This window comes from Mauremys reevesii, linkage group 25, assembly GCF_016161935.1.
Source record: "Mauremys reevesii isolate NIE-2019 linkage group 25, ASM1616193v1, whole genome shotgun sequence".
In the NCBI taxonomy this organism is placed as follows: Eukaryota; Metazoa; Chordata; order Testudines; family Geoemydidae; genus Mauremys; species Mauremys reevesii.
In genome coordinates, this window is record NC_052647.1 from 18520497 (window position 1) to 18542888 (window position 22392).

General features: G+C 45.4%; 1 protein-coding gene across 1 annotated transcript; it reads right to left on the reverse strand.

Annotated features, from left to right (window-relative positions):
* Window positions 1-7953: 7953 nt before the first annotated feature.
* On the reverse strand, window positions 7954-18546 carry LOC120390856 (keratin, type II cytoskeletal 4-like). The gene is made up of 9 exons (XM_039513784.1): window positions 17953-18546; window positions 16127-16338; window positions 14559-14619; window positions 13273-13368; window positions 12088-12252; window positions 11083-11208; window positions 10104-10324; window positions 9520-9548; window positions 7954-9414 (listed from the first exon to the last, which is right to left on the reverse strand). The coding sequence occupies exons 1-9, from the start codon at window positions 18544-18546 to the stop codon at window positions 8684-8686; spliced, it is 2235 nt and encodes a 744-aa protein (XP_039369718.1). The 3' UTR covers window positions 7954-8683.
* Window positions 18547-22392: the final 3846 nt, after the last annotated feature.

The following is a 22392-nucleotide window of genomic DNA, read 5'->3' on the forward strand; positions in this document are numbered from 1 at the left end:
TGCGCATGTCGACATTGTGAATTTGCTGTTTTGAGTCAAACATATTTTAACAAACTTGTTTGTAAGAAGATCCACCTCCAACTCAATAGTATTTTAAATCTCTGTTTGAGCAGGCTGATCCGCAAGGCCTTGCTTGTGCAAGCACTTCCGCGTGTGTTTAATGTGAAGCACGTGACTGTTCCACTGACGCTAGTGGAACTGCTCATGCACTGGAAGTTAAGCCTCGGCATAAGTGTTTCCAGGACTGGGGCCTAATGCACATTGACCTGGTTTCCCTGGCAGAAAAAGCACTTAACTACATGCTTACGTCCTACTCAAACCAATGGGAGATGCATGCTTAACGCTGAGCATATAAAGAACTTAAGTGCTTTGCTGAATGAAGATGGACTGCTGGTTTGAAGAGACATCAAGTAAAATGAACAAATTCTTGCCAGTGCAGTCAAATTAGGAGAGTAAAAGTTTGACCACAGAAATCTAGCTTCTAGTTGCAGGGCCAGATTCCCAGCTGATGTAAAAACCCATGGAAGGAATTTTGGGCCCAATTTATACCATCTGAGGTCTTGCCCAAAGTTAGAACACATTGACTAGTCCAGGTAATATACGAAATACAACCACCAAGAGCTAGAGGAGCATCAGATCGTCTTCGTGCTGTCTCGATCCCGGTGAAGGAGAATTGCCCTAAAGCTGATGCACAACTTCAGCTCCGATGTGAATTATGAAAAAAATCTAATGAGATTAAGGGTGTGGCCTGGCCCAACAAGAGCGAGGACACTTTCCATTCAGGTTCCCACACTATCCCTCATTCGGTCTATTGTGCATGAGGTATGCAAGTAATGCAAGGGGTGGGGAAAAGGCGTGATTCTCTTCCTTGACTCTCCCTCATCCAGTTCATCTGTGTGTAGAGGAGGCAGCTATGGAAGGGTTCTACAGGGAACTGCCAGTCCAGGGCCAAATTTGGCTGTCAGTCACACCCCTGTCAATCTGGATCTGCTCTGTTGGATTCAATGGAGTGACAATGGTATAAATCCAAAGTGCCGAAGAGCAGAATTTGGCCCTCAGTGTGCACTGGGTGTATGGAGCCAGATCCTCAGCTGGTGTAAATCAACCTGGTGCCGTTGCAAATAATCCAGCCCATGCTCTCTGCAGTTGCCCCGTGGCAGCTCCATCCACTGGGCCAGTGTTACGAGCTCCAGAGAATTCAATAATGGCTTCAAAAGGGACCCATCTATGTTCCACACCCAGGTATGAGACTGATGGGCCAGACACCCACAATTTCAAAAACTGCCTCTAATTTTGGGTGCTAAAACTTGATATACCCTGGGCCTGATTTTTCAGACAAGTTCACCACCCACAACCCCACCTGGAGTCAGTGGGACACAGAGGCCCCCAAATTCCACTAGAGAGATGAAGTGACTTGACCAAGATCACCCAGGAAGTCTGTGACAGAGCAAGAAATTGAACCCAAATCTCTCCTAGAATGTCAAGGTTGGAAGGGACCTCAAGAGGTCATCTAGTCCAACCCCCTAACAGATTTTTACCCCAATTTCCTAAACGGCCCCCTCAAGGATTGAGCTTACAACCCTGGGTTTCGCAAGCCAATGCGCAAACCACTGAGCTTACAGAATCCCATTGTTTGTCTTTTGATTCAATTGTCACATTGACCCTGAAGTTCTGCACAGAACTTTTTCTGCAGAGAGAGATTGTGCCAACATTGCCCCCTGTAATTTACAGTATGAGTGAGCTGCGTCTTACTTAGGTGCTTTGTACATACTGGAAAATATGTTCTGTGCCACCATTAAGCACCTAAAGGTGACGCAGAGATTTGTTTAGGTGGGAAAACTCATCCGTGGCTTAAGTTCCATTGATTTTAATGTGAGCTGAAGTGGTTGATTCTGTAAAATAGGATTTCCCAAAGCACAGATGAGGGATAGGCAGCTGGTGAGGCCATGGAAGATAGTAGACCTTTACAATGTATGATGATCTTGTAACTGGTTGGGAAATTATCTTCCCCTACGAATATTTTGAAGAACAGGCTTTTTTGGGCTGGATTCTCATTGAAAACCTCAAAACTAAACACTTGTGATGAAAACAAACTTTTTCATGAACAACTGGTGCATTCAAAAAAAATCGGGGGAGAGGGGAAGACATTCCCAAAAAAAAAAATTTCAAAAATAATGAGTCAGGCCCAGAGCGGGTGCAAGGATGTTTCATGCCCTAGGTGAAACTTCCACTTTCTTGCCCCCCCCCCCCCCCCTGCAGCTCCTCTCCCCCCCCCCCCTCCCCCCAGCTCCTCCCTCCCCTGTGGTGCCCTCCTCCCCCCGCGGCAGCAACCAAAAGGGCTAGAAATGTAGTGTTTAAAAAGAAAAAAAAAAAAAAAAGCTGGGATTCGCAATCATATGACTCCAGGAGGTGGGGCTCTAAGAAACATACCAAATATCGTGAGACTTGAGTTCGAACCACAAGAGTTGGTAATGCTGAAAATGGTTTGACAGCAAACTTTGGAGCAGCTCTGTCTCCTTCCTTTCCCTAAGGGTGGGACTCAGCTTTCAAAAGGTTGGGGAAGGTACTGGTGTATGCTACACTTATATTGCATACTCGCTGACTGCCAAATTGGTGCAAGTTGTATTACTTCTAACTTGCATTCAGTTTATACCTACCTGGACGTGCACTTTATACCTGGCTTTTTCAAACTGTGGGTCCAGGACCCGCTGGTGGGGGCTGCACGGTCTCCGAGCCAGGCCTGAATTTTACTCTTTATTGAATGTCTTGAAAAATCAGACTATGCGAATGGATTCTCTGTTAGGTTCCCCCCGTCAGTTTGTTCCAGTTAAACAACTACCATCTCCCTCACACATCCAGCAGGAATTCTGCTGCAGTGACTTTCCTGGCCACTAGGGGCAGCTGTTGGTCTTCCCTTTAGAGCAGGGCCGGCTGTAACATCTTCTCCTCTGCTCTCAATGCTCCCTCTGCTGGTGCCCAGCCAGCCTGGAGCTGCCAGTGGAAAGCGAGTAGGAGGGGGAAGGGACAGCAGCCAACCACCCAAAGGCCTGGCTGGCAAGCAGGGGAGGAGGTAGATTGGTGGGAATAGGCGCCCCAAAGGGAAACAGGCTGTGGGGGATCTTCTGATCCTCCCATCCCCCCCACGTCCTCCTCTAGCCCCTGTTCCAACCGCCTCCCCCACCATAGTGCCTCCGTCTCCTCATATTGGCCTTCTCCTGCATCCCCTGTCTCATTGCCCTCCACCCCTGGCACACTATCCTCTCAGCCTCCCCTCCCCATCCCAAGTCCCTGTTCCCTCTCGGAGCCCCATACAACCTCTGTCCCCACATGCTGTACCATTGGCCTGTTTCCACTCCTTCTCTTCCCCCATTTTGCAGGCTGCTCTCTAGTTTCAGGGTTTTTTTTAGTCTTTCTCCAGCTGGATGAACCATGTACACACACAAACGAGCTCAGCTAACACACTGCGATGCGCACGGTAAAGGCTATTATAGCTATGTGTACATTAGTACTTCACAAATAGTCTATCTCTGTGAATATCATCTCCAGCACACGGGAAGTGGAACCTGACTTCATTTGCTTCGATACAAATGGAGCTTGTTTCTGCCCTGCTGAATCTGGCCCTGTAGCGTTAGCACTGTGTGCAGGAGCCATACGGTCTGAAGTCAAGGGCTGGGTGAACAGAGGGTGCTTTAGCACTGTGCACTCCAGACAAATTTCATGGGGGAAAGAGACCCTGATTGTCGTAATGCATGGGTGCTTTCCAAGAACAACAGAATACCAGGTACATTAATGTATCTTTTCCCCCTCACAATGATAATGTGGCAATTGCATGGATTCTTCTGCTCCCCAACTTGCTTCAGGACGTTCCCAAAGATTTCTGAGCCCAAACTCATCCATTTGAATCTGATTCATCATTCATTCTTGGTTAGACTTGGCATCTCCAGGCTCCCTTATCACTTTGTTCATCGGCGTTGCGAGAATAATTATTGTGCAAGCACATATTTGCTTTTTTTGGAACGGGTTGTACTCTGAGCTTGAGTCCACAGTTGGAGAAATAGGGTTTGTCTGCACGGCATGGCAAAGCAGACCAAAGGGGTGAGATATACAGAGCACTCTAATGTATTGCACTCTACCTAATGTGCCAGGGAAGAACACCGGAGTCACCAAAGGAACATTCATCTTTGAGAACCTCATCAGCTTGTTTTAACTCTGCAAGCTCTTATTTCTTGCCTGCTTCTCACCCACAGGGCACACAGCTATCCTTTCTAAAGGATATGATGCTCCTACACCCCTTCATCTAATCCACCATGACTATCCAGGCAAGATCCTGGAAAGGCTTCACAATTAACTGTAGCAACAAAACCACATGCAAATGTCTGAACTGCCTATTCTCCTCGCAGATAGTCTTCAGATGTTGCTGTGAATCACAGGAGCACACGTAGCCAGCATAGGAAGGCCTGGTGGCCTCCTAAACAGGACTTGGAGACCTTGGTTCTAACACTGACCTGCCGCATGACCTTGTGCAAGTCACTGTGGCATTTTTTCCTCACTCTTATTTTTTTCCTGCCTTGTCTATTTAGGTCGTAAGCTCCTCTAGGCAGGGACCATCTCTGTGCCTAGCATACCAGGGGCCCTGATGTTGTTTGGAGCACCTCAGAGCTATTGTGAATCTAAGTTCTTTTAATTGGAAACCAGCTCAGGTCAGCCTGAACAATAGCACTGTGGCAACATCCAGACTAGAATAAGACATCCCAATCCCATAGCTCCTCCACTCACCAAGCCAAAGGACCTCGGCTAGACCTCAAGATCTGTACTCATCAGGGATATGACTAGGACATGGGCCGTCAAGCCTAATGGTCGGAGCCCTGGGGACGGCCAGGCCTGGAGGTTAGAGAGGAGCCGAGCTGGAGTCCAGAATCAAGGCAATGAGACACCCAGGGGAGCAGAGTCGAGGTGTATGGGCCAGGGATCAATGTTAGAGCCAAAGGGTGAGTCAGAAACATGGTCAGGTCAGAGCCAAGGCCGTCAAGGACGGAGAAAGGCGAGGGCTGAAAAGGGGACAACAGCAGGCACAGGGAACAAGACCAAGCACAGCTACGGACATGGAACAGGGTGAGCTGCTGGCCAGCTCTGGCAGTGGTTGGGTCAAGTAGTAAGCTAGCTCCACCCCTCCACCAGTCAGGAAATGCAACCACTCAGGAAGCCCCTGCCAACATTGGCTGTGTCCAGTGTGTTGCTAGGAGACTGACCCTGCGGCCGCTGGCTCCCTGGCAGGACTATACACACCAAATCAATCCCGTTTAAGCCAAGGGATGAAAGATCTGCCTTACCTGTTTCTTTGCGTGTCCCATTCTCGCACGGCAGCCTCTGGCTCGGCCGGGCTCAGCTCTGCAATCTCCTGTGGGTTGGTTCTCGGGTCATCGCACGGCTGGCCCCTCTTGTTCTGCAACTCCTGCCTCTAAAATCCAGAAGCAAGAAGGTTGCTGTAAGGGAATATCCATTGCCTCGAAGATGGGTGGAAAGGAACCCTGTTGTCTGCTGATGCACTGGGCATGGATGACTGACAGGCGAACCTGACTTACAGGTTCAGATCGGAAAGGACTGACAAGTTGTCCCCACTACAGTTCCTAGAGCAGCTCCAGTTGTGCTGTGGTGCAAAGAATCCTGGGATACCCCCCCCCAAGGCAATCACAGCACCACGCCTGCGCACCAGACGTGCCAGTGTGGATTCGGGGGAGCGGCATTTGGTGCATGTACGACCCTGCAGGGTGGACTGCTGGGGTGGGCTTGCTTGGCTTCTGTTCTCAAGCCTGTGAACCAGGATGTGGGTGCGCCCAGCAATGTAGACACAGTGGGTATGTCTACACTGTAATAAAACACCCACGGCTGGCCCATGTCAGCCTTGCAGGGTGCAGGCTGCAGGGCTATAAAAGTGTAGTGTAGACATCCAGGCGTAGGCTGGAGCTTGGGCTCTGGGTCCGTCTCCCTGCTCTCCCCAGCGATTCACAAACCAGGGGAAGATAAGTGGAGGAACGCCTACCTCACATGTTCGGCTTGATCTGGTAGGCATGCTCAGAGGTCCACACTAAAGGGATGATGGTGGATGAGGCCTCCTTCAGTCCAGTGGCCAGGGTACCCACCTAAGGGTACCCACTGTGGTTCAAGTCCCCCCTCTCAGAGGTGATGCATGGGAGGCATGTGCCCCGCCCCCCCAGATTTGATGCTTGGCTTCTACTGTGCATGCTCAGTAACACTGCTGAAGCTGGTTCTCCTCACTTCTGCCCCCACAATATCGGCAGGCATGGGCCATCTCTGCTTGTTGAAGAGAAGGCATTGGAAGAGGGCTCTTCCCCAGGCTGGTTGCATTCCCCAGGCTATATGGAGTTGTTCTCACTCATTCTCTAGCCTCGTTAATGATTAAATTAAAGCAGAACAGCTTCAACAGGTGAGATTGAGAAGCACCCAGTTCAGAATATCCCAAAGCCTAACCTCTCTGACAGGCTCTAGATCCTTCCACAAATCCTTTCTCCTCATCAGGCAGAAGGCAGACTTGAATCAGGCTCTCCCACATCCCAGCTGAGTATCCTAACCACTGGGCTAAAGGGAAGTCCCCCCCACCCAAATTCCCTCTCTGTTTTGTGTGGAATTGAGCAGGTGCCTAACTCTATCTTGCAAGAAATGGTGTAGATGCCTGATTCCAGGCTCCCTGCAGCCTGGACATCAGTGCCTATCTCTGAGAGAGGGGCGGGGCTTAGGACATACCCCTCCGGTCGGCATCACCCGTTGGCTAACTTAGGCAACTCCCGACCTAGTATGCTGGCTTTTGTGGCTCCCGTTCCTAGGTGCCTAGCTCATTCATTGTATAGGGAGCTGGGCACCTCGCTCAGGCTTTGTGGATCATATGGTTCCAGTGATTTTCTAGGCACTGAAAAGTTAGGCGTTGCAACACCTAAGTTCCTTTGTGGATCTGGGCCTTAGGATCTCAAAGGAGATTTTCTAAGAGACATCTAACTCCTATTCGCTTTTAATGGGTGTCTCTGAAAATCATCTCCAAAGTCTTGCAGAAAGTCAGACTCCTTAGTCATACAGGTGCTCTTGAAAATTTTATCCCCTAGTTACAGAATGACCACGTCACAGGGTCTGCTCAGGTTGCCACCCTCTCGTGCCTGTGCCCTGTGTTGGCTGGTTAAATAAAGAGCCCTCACGCCTTCTTCGGTGCTTCGTCCTTGTGTCTTTATTTACAGTGCAACAGTGTAGTCCCCCGTCTTCCCCCAACAGCTATCCCCAGTCAGACCCTTCCCAAGGTCTCCTGGCCCATGAGGCTCCTTTCCTTTGGCGAGGAGACAGAGATGCAACCTTCCTATCCCCTCCCAGGCTAGCCTCCTGACTGAGCTGTCCCCACGGCTTTTATAGCCCTCCTGTCCTCAGCCCAGTTGTCGCTACTTAACTTATTGCAGTGAGCCAGCCCTCGTTAGGGCCTGCAGCTGGGCTCTCTGCTGACTGCCTGGGTCCCCGCACCTGGCCTCCCTACCAGAAAGCAGGGCTTAGCCAGCATTTTAGCAGAGCTTTCAAAGGGATTTCACTTCAGCCTTGCCACAGACCCATTTGGGATTTTCTGTTTGGCCCTGAGCAACTATGAGACTCATAGACTTTAGACTTCAAGGTCAGAAGGGACCATTATGATCATCTAGTCTGACCTACTGCACGACGCAGGCCACAGAATCTCCCCCATCTGCTTCTGTAACAAACCCCTAACCTAGGTCTGAGTTATTGAAGTCCTCAAATCGTGGTTTAAAGACCTCAAGGTGCAGAGAATCCTCCAGCAAGTGCCCCCATGCTGCAGAGGAAGGCGAAAAACCTCCAGGGCCTCTTCGAAACCTCAGAGGGAGAGAAAAAACAACCCTTCAGAAACAAAGCTTGAATTATGCATTCAGTTTATTGGAGATACGGCAGAGAGTTTAGAATGCTCAATTATAAGCAGAGGACAGTCAGCGGTGTTCCAATTGTATATACAGAAAAAGCACAAGACCTTTCCAGCCGATATACACACAGGAATAACAACGCAAACATTTAACCGCAGATGAATCAGACAGATGCTTATCTCTGGTGTAATTACACTGAGTTTTAGCAAAGGTCACTGAAGTGGATGCAGCAAATGGAATGGCAGTGATTATGCAAACTGATCAAAACCAGCTAACCCTCACAAAAAAAAAAAGCAACACAAAACTGCTTCCTGGTGTCATAAGAGAAGCTAAGTGATATCTGCAGTCTGATCTCGAATGGTTAATGCTTCCCGGTCTGAATGCTTCACCATAGGATGAGGAAAATTCTGGGTCCTAATGCTTTGTGATCCCCAGTGTAGCTAATGCAAGAAAACCCAGAGTGAGAAGGGCAAAATTATCAGGCAAAGGAGCCTTGTTTAATAGCCAAGATAATGCCTATAGACAGCCACAGACTCACTGAACGAAAAAGATCTCATAATCCTCTAGGACTAGCACCGCATAAAGCTTCTCAAAAAGGGGTATTTAGAAGAATGTGGTTTCTGATCATACGAATTGCATTGGACACAGGTTTTTTCTTTAACGTGTGGTTATTGTCAGTGACAGATTTTGTGATTCATGTGGCTGTCAGAAGGCAGGAAATATTTTTCATTCCAGCAAAGGAGACTTTTGTGTTTGGACTTTTATCGGATGATCCTTCTGCTTGAAGAGCTGACTGATACCATGCGCGTACCCGAGCTGTATGCTCCTCCACTTCCACTGCTGCCTACACCTCCGCTGCTATAAACTCCACCACCAGAGCTTCCTACACCTCCACTGCTATAAACTCCACCTCCAGAGCTTCCTACACCTCCACTGCTATAAACTCCACCACCAGAGCTTCCTACACCTCCGCTGCTATAAACTCCACCACTAGAGCTGCCTACCCCTCCACTTGCACTGCCAGAGCTCCCTACTGCATCTCCAGAGGAGGCTACATCTCCAGAGCTGCAAACTCCACCCACAGAACTGACTCCGCCCGAGGAATGGTATCCCACATCACCTCCGCCGCTTGCACTCCCGGAGCTGCTCACTACACCCATGTGACCACCAGCACCCCCGGAGCTTGCAAATTCAGAGCTGAGCACACGTCTGTAGCTGTATCCTCCACTTCCAGAGCTGAATCCTCCCAAGCCATACCCAATTCCTCCACTACCTAGTCCTCCAGAACTATATCCCCTTCCTGAAGAGCTGACGGCACTCCTTGTGCCATAGCCACCTCCCATCCTGGAGATGCCTTCTGCACTTCTGGAGCTGAATCCATCACTGGAGGCAAACATTCCAATTCCATGGCTGAATCCTCCCTTTAGCGGTCCACAAACACTTCCAAAGCCGGCTCTGCAATCCCCGATGGTATGGCCACCGCTGACCACAGCTGGGAGAAAAAGAGATGTTCAGTCACTTAAACAGCAGCTTTGAAGCTCTTAAAGAAATCTGACCTGACTTCTACAAAAACAAGGTGAATCCTCAGTTTACTTACCGACATTCGTGGGGTTTCCTGTACATATCCTGTTAAGGAAAGAAAAACAATACAGGTAAATGACCTCATATGCATTTAGAAACCTGTAGCCAATGAGACCTCAGGTAAATTTTCAAGCATGCCTGGATAATTAGGGATCTTAAATCCTATTTTCAAAAAAGTGACCTAGATTGGGATTTTCCAAGGACTTCCAGGTATTTAGGCACCAAAATCCCATTGAAATTCAGTGGAAATTGGGTGCCTCAAGTCTTTTAAGCTCCTTTGAAAATTCCAGCCTTAGGAGTCTACGGGTCATTGAAAGTCAACGGGACTTAGACTTTTAAGTGCCTACCTCACTTTTCAAAACAGGGCTTAAGCTCCTAAATCGCGTAGATGCTGTTGAAAATTTTACCCCAACTATCTTTAAAGAACTCATCTCCTTCTCTTAGACACACTCTTCCTCCATAAATCAGATAGTGGCCTGAATCCAGATGTTGCAATATGATTCATTTTCTTTCTTACTGATTATATTATCTTTGTTCCCATCAAACGCTACTGGGGCTACTTGAAATGTTACCGTGCTACAAAACATATGATGTACTTACCTGGTTTCTTCTCCTTCCAGCAGTGTTCTGTATGTAGCTATCTCAATATCCAAGGCCAGCTTGACGTTGAGTAGCTCGTGGTAGTCCCGCAGCATGCAGGCCAGTTTGTCCTTGGCCTTCTGCAAGGCATTCTGCAAATCAATATGCTTCTCTCTGGCGTCTTTGAGGGCGCAGTCGCCTCGTTGCTCAGCATCAGCAATGGCCGTCTGCAGACAGGCAATCTGTGAAGGGGTGAGAGGGGGGAAACCATTGTGCAGCTCTTCACCAGAGTTAAGACCATACTGCAAACCTCTTTTCTAAATGCCCATTTGAATATCGAAATAGATCTGTTTCAGAGGTGCTTCCACCACCTGTCTTTTTTTGTCTGCAGCCTACTGTTGTGAGATCAAGTGTTACTAGCAATGAACATCAACGTTAAGCTTGCAAACTTTGAGCATTCATGCGGCGCCGGCTTTCAGGTCACATTCTGTGAGCATTAGCACCAGAAACCTGAAGATGCTAAGCATGCTGCCTGAAACAATGGTGTCCCGATTCCCAATTAGGCCCCTCGGGTCACCTCGGAGATACCAATAATAAACAACACCAAGCATCTTATATGACGTATCACAAGTAAATGGTAAGGAAGGACGGAAGTAACGCTCAGGTTTGAAATAGCTAACAGAGCAGGTGAGTATATACCAGTCATATTGCTTATTGGATTTTAGAACACCGTCCATGGGTTAGATCCTCTGCTTGTGTCAACAGGTTTAACTCCATTCAAGTCAATGGAGTTATGCTGAACTCTGCCAGCTGATTCCTGGCCCCATATAGACTTGCCAGTGTTGAAATTCACTCCTGTGCAGAGGGTCAACCATCAGGGATTATTCTGAATTGGCACTTAACTGGCCTGTAGATCTTGTGCTGTTCCTCTGAACAGCTGTGAATTTTACACCGAGGCAAGAGCAATCAATCCAGGAGAAAGCAAACAAATCTATCCTACCTCTTTCTTCACTTTATCAGTCTCGCCCTGCAGTTTGTGGATCAGCCGTTTCAGCTCCGCTATTTCACCGTGGATATTCTTCAGGTCATCGCAGAATCTGCCTCTGTTGGTGCTCAGCTCCTCAAGCTAGTATTCAGAAACAAGGTAATTGCTATAAATTAATCATCATCCATTCCAAGACAGGCAGCAGTTGTTTTGAGTCTCATAGAAACCGCTGCTCATAGGAAAATACACAGCTGTGATATGAGTGTAAACAAGGGAAGGCGTCATCTGGAATTCATAGATGGGCCCAAACATAAGTAACTTAGACTGTACACTCTTCGAGACCAGGACTGTCTTTTTGTTATGTGTTCGTATAGTGGAGTCTTGATCCATAACTGGGACTTAATAATAATAATAATAATATTTAATGATATATCAAGGTTGGGAAAGAGCATCCCAGTTATCGATCACTGCTTTGTACTAAAATGATAGATGCAGTTCTCAGTGGTACCCGCTGACAGAACAAGGAGCAATGGTCTCAAGTTGCAGTGGGGGAGGTTTAGGTTGGATATTAGGAAAAACTTTTTCACTCAGAGAGTGGTGAAACACTGGAATGGGTTACCTAGGCAGGTGGTGGAATCTCCTTCCTTAGAGGTTTTTAAGGTCAGGCTTGACAAATCCCTGGCTAGGATGATTTAGTTGGGGATTGGGCCTGCTTTGAGCAGGGGGTTGGACTAGATGACCTCCTGAGGTCCCTTCCAACCCTGATATTCTATGATTCTATGATTATTTTTCATAAATATCCCACTTCTAGCTATTAAGCAGATTGGAGAGGTGGATGGTCAATGTGAATCACGTCTTCACAAGACGCGTCACTGCAACTGAGCAGAGCGAAGATGTTTTTTCAGCATGTATCATATGTTGAGAAGAAAGAAATTGTCCCATGCTCATGGTTTTGTGGAAGTGGTAGAGTGACAAAATTACCGCTTTATTTCCATACACTATAGCTTTGTGATTACTCACTCTAGTTTGGTAGAACGTCTCAGCTTCTCCTTTGCTCTTTTGAGCGATTTCCTCATAACAGCATTTAACACTCTGGATAATGCCACTGAGGTCCAGGTCTCGGTTGTTGTCCATTTCCAAAACAATGGCGGTATCGCAGAGTTGGCCATCTAGCTGAGCTCGCTCCTGCAAGTTGCATAAAATCTCAGTCAGGTCTTAACGTTACAGCCCCTTCACGTACAGATCTCCTCATCCACACTCCCATGTATTCTGTCAAGAAGCATGCCCCTAATTTATTTGGCCAAACTCTGAAAAGCCGCAAAGAAAAGAGTTTTCCCTTAAGCCAGAAATAAGGCTTGAGTTACCCGGTAGCTAGTCTGTTTCTAGCTACTGCAGGGTGTGAGGACTGGTGGATGGAACCTATTTGCCACATTGTGACTTTCTGATGAAGGATGGAGAAATCCCAATGTAGATATTTACAAAACAATATCGCTACTATAAAGTACCATTTATTTTGCCATTCTTTAGACTGTGAGCTTTGTGAGGCAGAGGCACTGGGCCTGAAATGCTACTACTGCTCACCTTGTATCATCATTTGTACCCTTATGATTCAAACGCACTATGCATAAGGGTAAACGAAGACAGAACGTCCAAGGCTGGGGCTGGTTGAATATTTTCAGACAAAACTTTTTCTGATGGAAAATTGGGTTTCTGGCTAAACAAACTTTTTTAGAAGAAAGAAGCTGTTTCCCATATATATATATATATATATATATCAGTTGGAACACTGAAAATCTGAACGTGTTCAGCAGTTTTTTCTCCAAACATTTTTCAGTGTGATTGGTTTTGGCTGAAAGTTGTCTGGTTCTCACTGTTTCAATGAAAAGTCCAAATTTTCCATGAAAAAATAAACCTGATTTCCCAACCAGATGTAGGCAAGACAGTCTGTTCCTTTGTCTCCATGCTTGTCTGAAAGCACGTGGCTTTTTTAATATAATAGTTCTTATTTATAAAGAAATATCTTGTATATAGAGTGATTGATAATGTTTTTTGGGAGTGGCCACAGGGTTAGAAATTTTATAAAGAAAATTATTTTGCCTGCATTAGGCTTCATCGTAACAACCCTTACTGAGGTTTCAGAAAAGTCATCGATTAATATTGCATTGGGACCAATCTCCAAGTGGCTAGAATGGGCAGAATACCTACCTCAATAAAGATACATTTCAGGAACTCAAAGTGCTGCTTCAGCTGCAACAGCTTGGCCTCCAGCTCCTCTTTGGTCATGAAGACACAGTCCACATCCTGAAAAGCAGCCCCAGGCAATCAGAAATGGTATTGATCCAAACACTGAGAAACATAGCAACAATAGCAACTCCCGCAGTCATCTTGTGGTCAGGCTTTTGGAGCAGGATGTCTCAGACGTGGGGCTTCCTCAGGACCCTCTGACGTCTTATAGGGGAAAAACTAAATATCTTCCAAATCCATGGAAAGATGATGGGTTGTTGTTTTTTACAACCCGTATTGGCCTGGTCGCACAAAGGTCACTTTACACCAATGTGGCCATATAAACAGGCCTTATATCAAGTGTAAATATGATTCATTGCCACATTATGGCCCTTTTACACTGTCAGAGTGATGTAAGGGTCTTTGGTGTAGATAAGAACCAGGCACTACAGGCTCTCTTCTTCCCTGTGTTTGAGCTCCTCAGGGGATGCCACCAGGGGGTTGTTATGGCAGCTGATTAGGTGATACCCAAGCCCCTGCATCATTTAGGGCAGCCCATTGACTGCTCAGGCATCTACCACTGTCAGAGAATCTTCCTTGTTGAGTTCTACTCTACTACCCCCACTCTTCTTTCCCCCATCATGCCAGGACGTGGGGAGGGACACAGCTGCCAGCTCTGAATTTATGGCAGCAAAGAACTTCCCTCCTCAAGGGGAATCTCTGTTGGCCCTTTAAGACCAGAGTCCAGCTCTGTCACATGGTTCATAGAAATGTAGGGCTGGAAAGGTCCCCAAAAGGTTGTCTAATCGTTCATCCCTCCACACTAAAGTATGCCTAGACGTGACTTAATAAAACCCAATACCAATTAGCGATTGTCCAAAACGAATACTGAAAATATGATTTTTCATCTGCTGATTCCAAAGTGGAAGCAAGCAAGGAAAATTGATAGTTTTCCCTTGATGCTTAAAATATGCTTCCTTTTTTCTACCCCAGCGCCAATTGTCCTCCATCAAGCGGAGGTGTGAGGAGAACATCAGGGCAAGGTTTGCCCATTCATTTCCTCAAGTATAATGATTTCAAAAACCTTTCCATTCGGTATGTTATTAAACCCCGTTGCAAATCAGTGACTCGGCTGATTTAAACTGGCATAATTCCATTGAAATACAACCACTTCCACTGGTTGAGGATTTGGTCTAGGACTGAGTTTAAAGTGAAATGCCCAAAACAGCTAATTTTGTCTTGTTTCATGCTTTCGTAGCCTGACTTACCTTCTTGAGCACCACAAACTCATTCTCTGCATGCGTGCGTTTGTTGATTTCCCCTTCATATCTATGAGAAGAAAGGAGAGCCAATGTTTGACTCTGTCGTCTAAGCCATTAGCAAAGACAGGAAGAGTGATGCAAACAAAGCTGTTCCCTATTAATTTTGTACCCTGCTCATTTTTTTATATTATTGTTTCTGACAAAAATACTGATCCTGCCTCAATGTATTCCTACAGTTTCCCAACAGTCTACACTGGGGGGGGGGGGGGGTGTCGATCTAAGTTACGCAACTTTAGCTACGTGAATAACATAGCTGAAGTCGACATACTTAGATTGACTTACTGTGGTGTCTTCACCGCAGCGAGTCTACTGCTGCCACTCTCCCATTGAATCTGCCTGCGTCTCTCATGGCGCTGGAGTATAGCAGTCGACGGGAGAGCGCTCGGGGATCGATTTATCGCATCTAGACTAGACGCGATAAATGGATCCCAGCTGGATCGATCACTGCCCACCAATCCGGCGAGTCGTGTAGACGTATCCTTACTTCACTAATTTCAGTGGTGTTACACTGATGTCAAACCAGAGTAACACAGAGGTGAATCAGGCCCAGCATTTACAAACGGAAAGCTGTATAAATCTGTGAGGTGGCCTCCCACATTGTCGTGGGTTTGAACATCTCTGTGTCTTTCTACTTCCATGTAAGTTTATACAGGGAGGCCAATTTAAGCTTTTGTTTGAGCGCTTATGCTGGATTTCCAAAGGCCTCAACCCCTTAATCCTTTTTGAAAATCCCAGCCTGAAACAAGATATAAATCACAGGCAGGGTTTGCGCTGGCCCTCTGCACAGGTGTGATTTGCACCCATAGAAACCAAGAAGCAAAGACTAAAAGAACCAACACAAAACCAGTTAAAGAGCCTGGTATTCCTTTTTGGTGGAACAATGAGCAGCTAGAGCCGAGACACCTAGATGGTAAGATCTTGGGGCAATAATAATCTTTTTAAGAACATAAAAAACATAAGAACGGCCATACTGGATCAGACCAAAGGTCCATCTAGCCCAGTATCCTATCTTCCGACAGCGGCCAATGCCAGGTGCTTCAGTGGGAATGAACAGAACGGGTAATCATCACGTGATCCCTCCCCTGTCGCCCATTCCCAGCTTCTGTTTTTGAACAGAATAGGGTATCGGTCTGTGACTGGGGCTTCTAGGCAGCTCCAGCACAATAATAATACCTGCAACCCAGATACCTGCTGGGAGGTAGGATGAATGAGGTGACAATAAGGAGGAAGGCATAGGGAGGAAATGACGCAGGCTGTAGTTTTTGTGGGGTTGACAGCAGCCGTGAACGTTCAAGTCAAGAATGGCTTTAAGAATCTGAAGATGAAGTGGACATAGATGAGCCTGTAGCTCTGATATTGGAGAATAGCTCATGAATGCAGAAACATGACAGGAAAGGAGGGCTTGGGATTTAGATTTTCTTGACCGAAACATGGGCGAGTAGTTCCTTTCCAGTACGCACTATGGTTCTTTAGCCCTAATATACAGCTTTTATGCACTTCAGCGTCTCACTTACTTGCTTTTGTACTCATGGACCAAGTCCTGGACGGCCTTTTCTTCATCTTCCAGTCTCGCCCTGTCATGTAACAAACATTCCAGCTGTTTCTTCAGTTGGCAGATGTAATTCTCGAAAATAGGTTCAAGGTCTCTCCTTGCTGGCACAACGTGCTGCTGCAAGAGATCCCATTTGGTTGCCAGCACCTTGTTCTGCTGCTCAAGGAAGCGGACCTGAAAGCCAAATATGCAATACTGTTTTAACTCTTCTAAAGCCTCCGAAAGACATTTAACCTTGTTAACTGAGGGCAGGGCTGCATTTAAAATACTGCATTGGCACAGCTGCGCCACTGTAGTGCTTAAGTGAAGACGCTGTCACGCTGACAGAAGACCGTCTCCTCTTGGTGTAGATAATCCGCTTCCACAAGGGGCGGTAGCTGTGTCAACGGGAGACGCTCTCCCGCCAACATAAAAAGGAGGTTTTTCACACCCCTGAGCAACGTACCTATACCAGTATAGGCCTGTAGTATAGACCTGGCCTGAGAGAGGAAGTGATTTTTATTCACACTGCTTAGAAAATTATGGGTAATGCCTCTTTAAATAAAGTCCTGCAGAGAAAAGCATGCAACAACTTAGCCTTTTCATAGATTTGAAAGCCAAAGTGGACCATTAGAACATCCAGTCTGACCTCCTGTAAAACACAGGTCATGGCATTTCACCCACTTATCCCTATATTGAGCTCAATACTTGTGTCTGAGTACGGTGTATCTTCCAAAAAGGCATCCAGTCTTGATTAAAAGATATCGAGAGTTGGAGAATCCACCACTTCCTGTGATAGTTTGCTCCAATGGCTAATCGCCCTCACTGTTAAAAATTGGTGCCTGATTTCTAATCTGAATGTGTCTGGTGGCGGCTTCCAGCCGTCGGTTCTAGTTCTGCCTTTCTCTGCTAGATTATTTTCTCCCTGTGAAGATTCTCATAAACCGTGGTTCAGTCATCTCTTGATTTTCAATGATAGGAATAAAGAAGCTTCTCTTACACTTTACTGAGTCATTCAAAAAGTGCTCCCAAAAACACCCCAGGGGAGAGAAGATTTGACATTGCTGGTGTTCGTCATGGAAGAGAAAAGAAGCTGAAAAACACAACAACCTAGGCCCTCTTCACCATATGTCACAAAGAAGCAAAAAGGCAGAAATCCTTTTTTTTGTTGTCGCTGTTGTTCCTTTTAGGTTACTTTAATGCAGCTGATTTTATCCTTAACAATAATAATGAATATGAAATTTGCTTCTCAAAATAACTACATTAAATCAACTGTACCAGGGTGAGATTCATGGAAGTTGAAAGAGAACTACTTTCTCTTAGTTAAATCCCTGTGTATTTCCACATATTATAGCACAAATACTATTTTAGAGCATAAAATTCCTTCTGTGTCCGTGAGGGCTATTGGTACATACCTAGTTACAGACCATTAAACCACTGTGCTTTGATAGAAATTGTCACTGGTCCTATTCTAGTTTAGGATTTTATACTGCTACCCATAACCATCATGTCTGAGTGGCATTCCATATATCAATTTTTTCCTATTGATTCTTTCTCAGCAGAGAACCATTGAGAGATGCTGTGGCTTCCTGGATATTCTTCTGTCTAGGAAGGAGAGGAATATCAACTAAATTAACCTATCCTACTAATATCAACTTTTCCTACACCTCATGGGCCATCAGAGGCCAAACTAAATGTTCCAAAGATGAACACCTCTGACCCCTGGGAAAGCTTGGATCTCCAATATGAAGTTCTGTCTTATCTCAGTTTTTCAGTATCAAGAAAAAGAAAGGCGCTTTATACTCTCACCTTGTCAATGAAGCAGGCAAACTGGTCGTTGAGACATTTTATCTGCTCCTTCTCATGTGCTCGTATTTTATGTTCTTCTGGGTCAACCCCCACAGAAAGAGGCTTCAACAGTTCTGGATGGATGCACACCCCTTGGATACCATCACTTCTACCTGCATGTCCGATGCCATAACGTACACCACTTCCAAAATGGTAGGGGGAGTAACCTCCGAAGCCAGAGGAACCTCTATAGCCTCCACTGCTGTAGCCTACACAGCTACCATAACCTGCACCACTGCCAACACCGAAATGGCTGCCAAAGCCCGCACCGCTGCCATAGCCTGCGCCACTGCCATAGCCTGCGCCGCAACCATACCCCCCACCACCATATGCACCACAGTGTCCAAGACCATAGCCTCCACCATAGGAAATTCTGTGACTTCTACCCAGCTCAAAGAGACTTGTGCTGCCAAAGCCACCGCTTTCACTTCTTCCGGCAGGCCAGGACATGGAGCCTGAGCTGGTTCTACCTCCACTGAGGCCACCAACGGCAGAAGCCGAAGAGAAGCACCTTCTTCCACCAAGGGAACCAGATGAGAAACACATTCGATTCATGGTGGCTTGCTTGGAGTGAGAATGGAGCAGTATCAGCAAAGCAGTCAAGTGGAAGAGAAGAGCAGAGAGTGAAGGAAAAAGCTTTCCTTTGAATAGTGTTAAGGAACTTCACCTTATATATGTTTCAGGAGGTGCATGGGATGCATAAAATTAATTTATAGATTGTGGGTTTGGTTTGCCTGGCAGCAAGAAATGGCTTATAAAGAAGCTAAACAGAGCAAACATTCTATTACACATGAAATAAATGTGAAATTAAAATATATGCTTTGCTTGCAAGCTTCACTTGCGGGACTTATATTTTAATTAATTACTCTGCTTCCTTAAAGTCTAATTATAGTTTAGCCAAACAAGTCAAGGGACTCCTCATGGCTTATTTACAGCAGAGTTTCACCACTCTTAATGCTATAAGAGAACAGGCTGCAGAATGTTGTTCTTGTTATTATTTATTCTTATAGTTCCTAGGAGTCCCATTCATGGACCAAGATCCCATTGTGCGAGGTGCTCGACAAATGCAGTGCCTACCATGACAGATGCATCTGAAGAAGTGAGGTTTTTTACTCACGAAAGCTTAGGCCCAAATAAATCTGGTAGTCTTTAAGGTGCCACCAGACTCCTTGTTGTTTTTGTGGATACACACTAACACGGCTACCCCCCCCCACCCCTGATACTTGATACCATGACAGGGTTCTGGTCTACGTTACTGGTCCATTTTTCAGGATCTCTCAAACAGCTGGATTCTGCCAGTAGGCACAGTACATTAGAACACAAGAACGGCCAGACTGGGTCAGCCCAAAGGTCCATCTAGCCCAGTATCCTGTCTTCTGAAGTGGCCAATGCCAGGTGCCCCAAAAGGAATGAACAGAAAAGGGAATCATCAAGTGATCCACCCCTCATTGCCCATTCCCAGCTTCTGGCAAAAAGTACAATGATCAACTTATGGGAGAAGAGTAGTATGGGGTATTGAATGGATTGTTATAAGCACACATGCTCTTACACCTCTATGGATGCAACACAGGACACATGAAAAAATCTTGGGCATACCCAGCAAAGCATGTATAGTCAAACTATATGTCTGGGTGGCAGTTGTCAGGGAGAAATTGTGCCTTTTCAGTCTCAATATCTGTATGTAATTTGGCTGGCGCCTTCCTAGAATTCAAGCAAGTGATTTCTGGAGAAGCTCAATAAACAAAATGGAACGAAAAGTTTTAAATGGGTTGAAAAATTGTATCTGAAACTAATTTTTTTTCCTTGCTCTGTGTGCCACACCCCTTTGACATTAAATTATTGTAATGTCTTTAATGAGAGGGTTTGTGTCATTCAATTAAAATCCTTAAAGGGACTTTGAATTTTCTGAACATTTCAATGGGCGTGTGTATAGGCAACAAAGACGTGTTATTAAGGAAAAAACCCTGCTCAGAAGGTTGGTACATCCTATCTAGATAATGTAATTATTATTCCAGTCCTGTAGATCTTGCTATACAAATTTAATCAACTGGATGAAATTAACTTCAACAGTATTGAATGTAATTATAATCAAGGGAATTCCTAAGTAGCTGAAGCTCATGTCAGTAACTTGAAAGGGAAAAATTCAGAAACACCTTTGTTTTTTCGACTAGAGTTTTGGCACAATCGTTGCTTAGGACTTTTGGGTGTTGACTTTGAAAACAGATTGAGTGCAGTCGGTAGAAATGTTACCACCCTGGCTTTGAATTGAAACATCATCTGGCCTTTAGTTCCAACAAGCTCTGTATCATGCCATCAAACCAGACCTAAAGTGATAAAAAGGTTCCCAATTCCCTACCTTCCATGAGCTGAGGTCTCTACTCCCATAACTCATATCTAGGCTTGGCAGAATCCATTGTTTTTAATAATTTCAACAGATAATATTGATGTTTATTTCTAAGCTTTTTTAGATGTTTATCAATTTAAATTTTCACGGTTGCATAAACGTATTTATTTTAGCGGCAAAGAGTCCTGTGGCACCTTATAGACTAACAAACGTATTGGAGCATGAGCTTTCGTGGGTAAATACCCACTTCGTCGGATGCATGTCATTTTATGTATTTTAAGCGTTTTTTCTAGTTTTATCAATGTACACGTTCAGAGTTGTGGGACATGAAGATGAGGGTCAGACAATTATTTAATGACCCTATTCACTGAGATTCAAAACGTTAAAGCTCTATAACCATTAACGCAAACTGTCCACATCGTATGTCAAACTATACCAAGTAAACATCCTTACATCAAACTCCAATAAGTTCTCAAATAGCATTTTCCTTACTTCACCTGTCTCTATATTTTCATTATCATTGGTGGAAATATTTTTGTCAGTCTGTGTGTGTGTGCAGGGAAATCAATGTTTATTGACATGTACCAATAAAAAGTGAATCATTCCAAGCCTACTTATATCTTTCTACATGTGTAACACTTGCAGCATTTTCCACTCTGAGCTGCAAATTCCCAGTGTATGGTTCAACATTTGATTCCTTCCTCCTATGCTCACAAGTGACTCTGATTTTAGATTGCTCTGCTGGTACATTAGAGGAGACGTCTGAAGGCAGCGCTTCAGGTTTTTAACTGCTTTCTCATAAAAGTCGGCTTGAAGTCATGTGATCAAAGCCCTGAGCACTATGTGAAATCTGTACTCCTTTGAAGTTTATGCAAGGTCATTTTTTTGAAGGACGCATTTTAATAGTGTTTTATGTCTATTTATTTATCTTCATACGCTCAGAACTAGTAAAATTCTGAAGCCACCTTTTTCTTTAATGTACTTTCTGATTTTGCCTTCTGTATCCTTGCTGACTAGCATCTTTGAAGAACCACAGTACACAGATGGTTTTTTTCCTCTTCCTTGGTGAGATGTGAATCCCAGGCTGTAAGACTGGTCTTGATTCAGCAGAGCTTTTAAGCATTTACTTAACTCCATCCTTCTTCAGCAAAACATGTAAGTACATGCTAAACTTAAAGCATGCGCTTGAGTTCCATAGGAGTTAAGCATGAGCTGCTATATCGGGATGGACTCAAGAACTTGCTTAAAGTTAGGAAAATGTTTTAAGTGCTTTGCTGAATTGGAGCCTAAACACTATTCCCACTGAGGGCTAGTTTACACTATAAGCGCTACATCGGCTGTAGCATGTCTGGTGAAAATGCTCCATGCCGACGAGGGAGCACTCTCCCGTCAACACTATAACTATTCCTCCATGAGTATTTCAGGCCATGTCCACACAGGCACTTAAGTCGGTATAACTTACATCGCTCAGGGGGGTGGATATAAGTTATACCAAAGTAAGTGGTAGTTTAGACAAGGCCTGAGACACTGGAGTGTTCCTATGGTCATTTAGCTTCAAATATTGAATCCAGATATTAAGATCCTTTTCAGTTGTGACCGTCTCCCCCAAAATATTACATCAGGGATACCCAGCCATTTCTTGATTAACATTATTGCTAGGTAACAGTTCTGGTGCGACACTCCCTGCTTTGAGGCTTGGCAGATTCAGTGGTTCCTTTGGAAAGGGAACCGAAAGTTTCCATTAAGTTGTCTCACAAAGCCTCTGTGAAATCCAGCCATTGGTTCTCCCCACACCTACTTTGATGACAGGCTTCAAAGATTGCTTTGCACTAAGCATCTCTGACTCAAATCCATCTCATCTCTCCGTCACAGCCCCGTCAGCTTGTCAGTCTTCTCATTACAGAGATCTATCAAACAAACCCCTCTGAAAACAAAACCTCGCAATTATCCTCCGTTGGGGAGAGGATCAGAGGGAGAACGAACTACATGTGACAGATGTTAGTCATGTTGACTAATGCACTACTGGAACAATGTATAAGAATTTACGTAGAATAAAA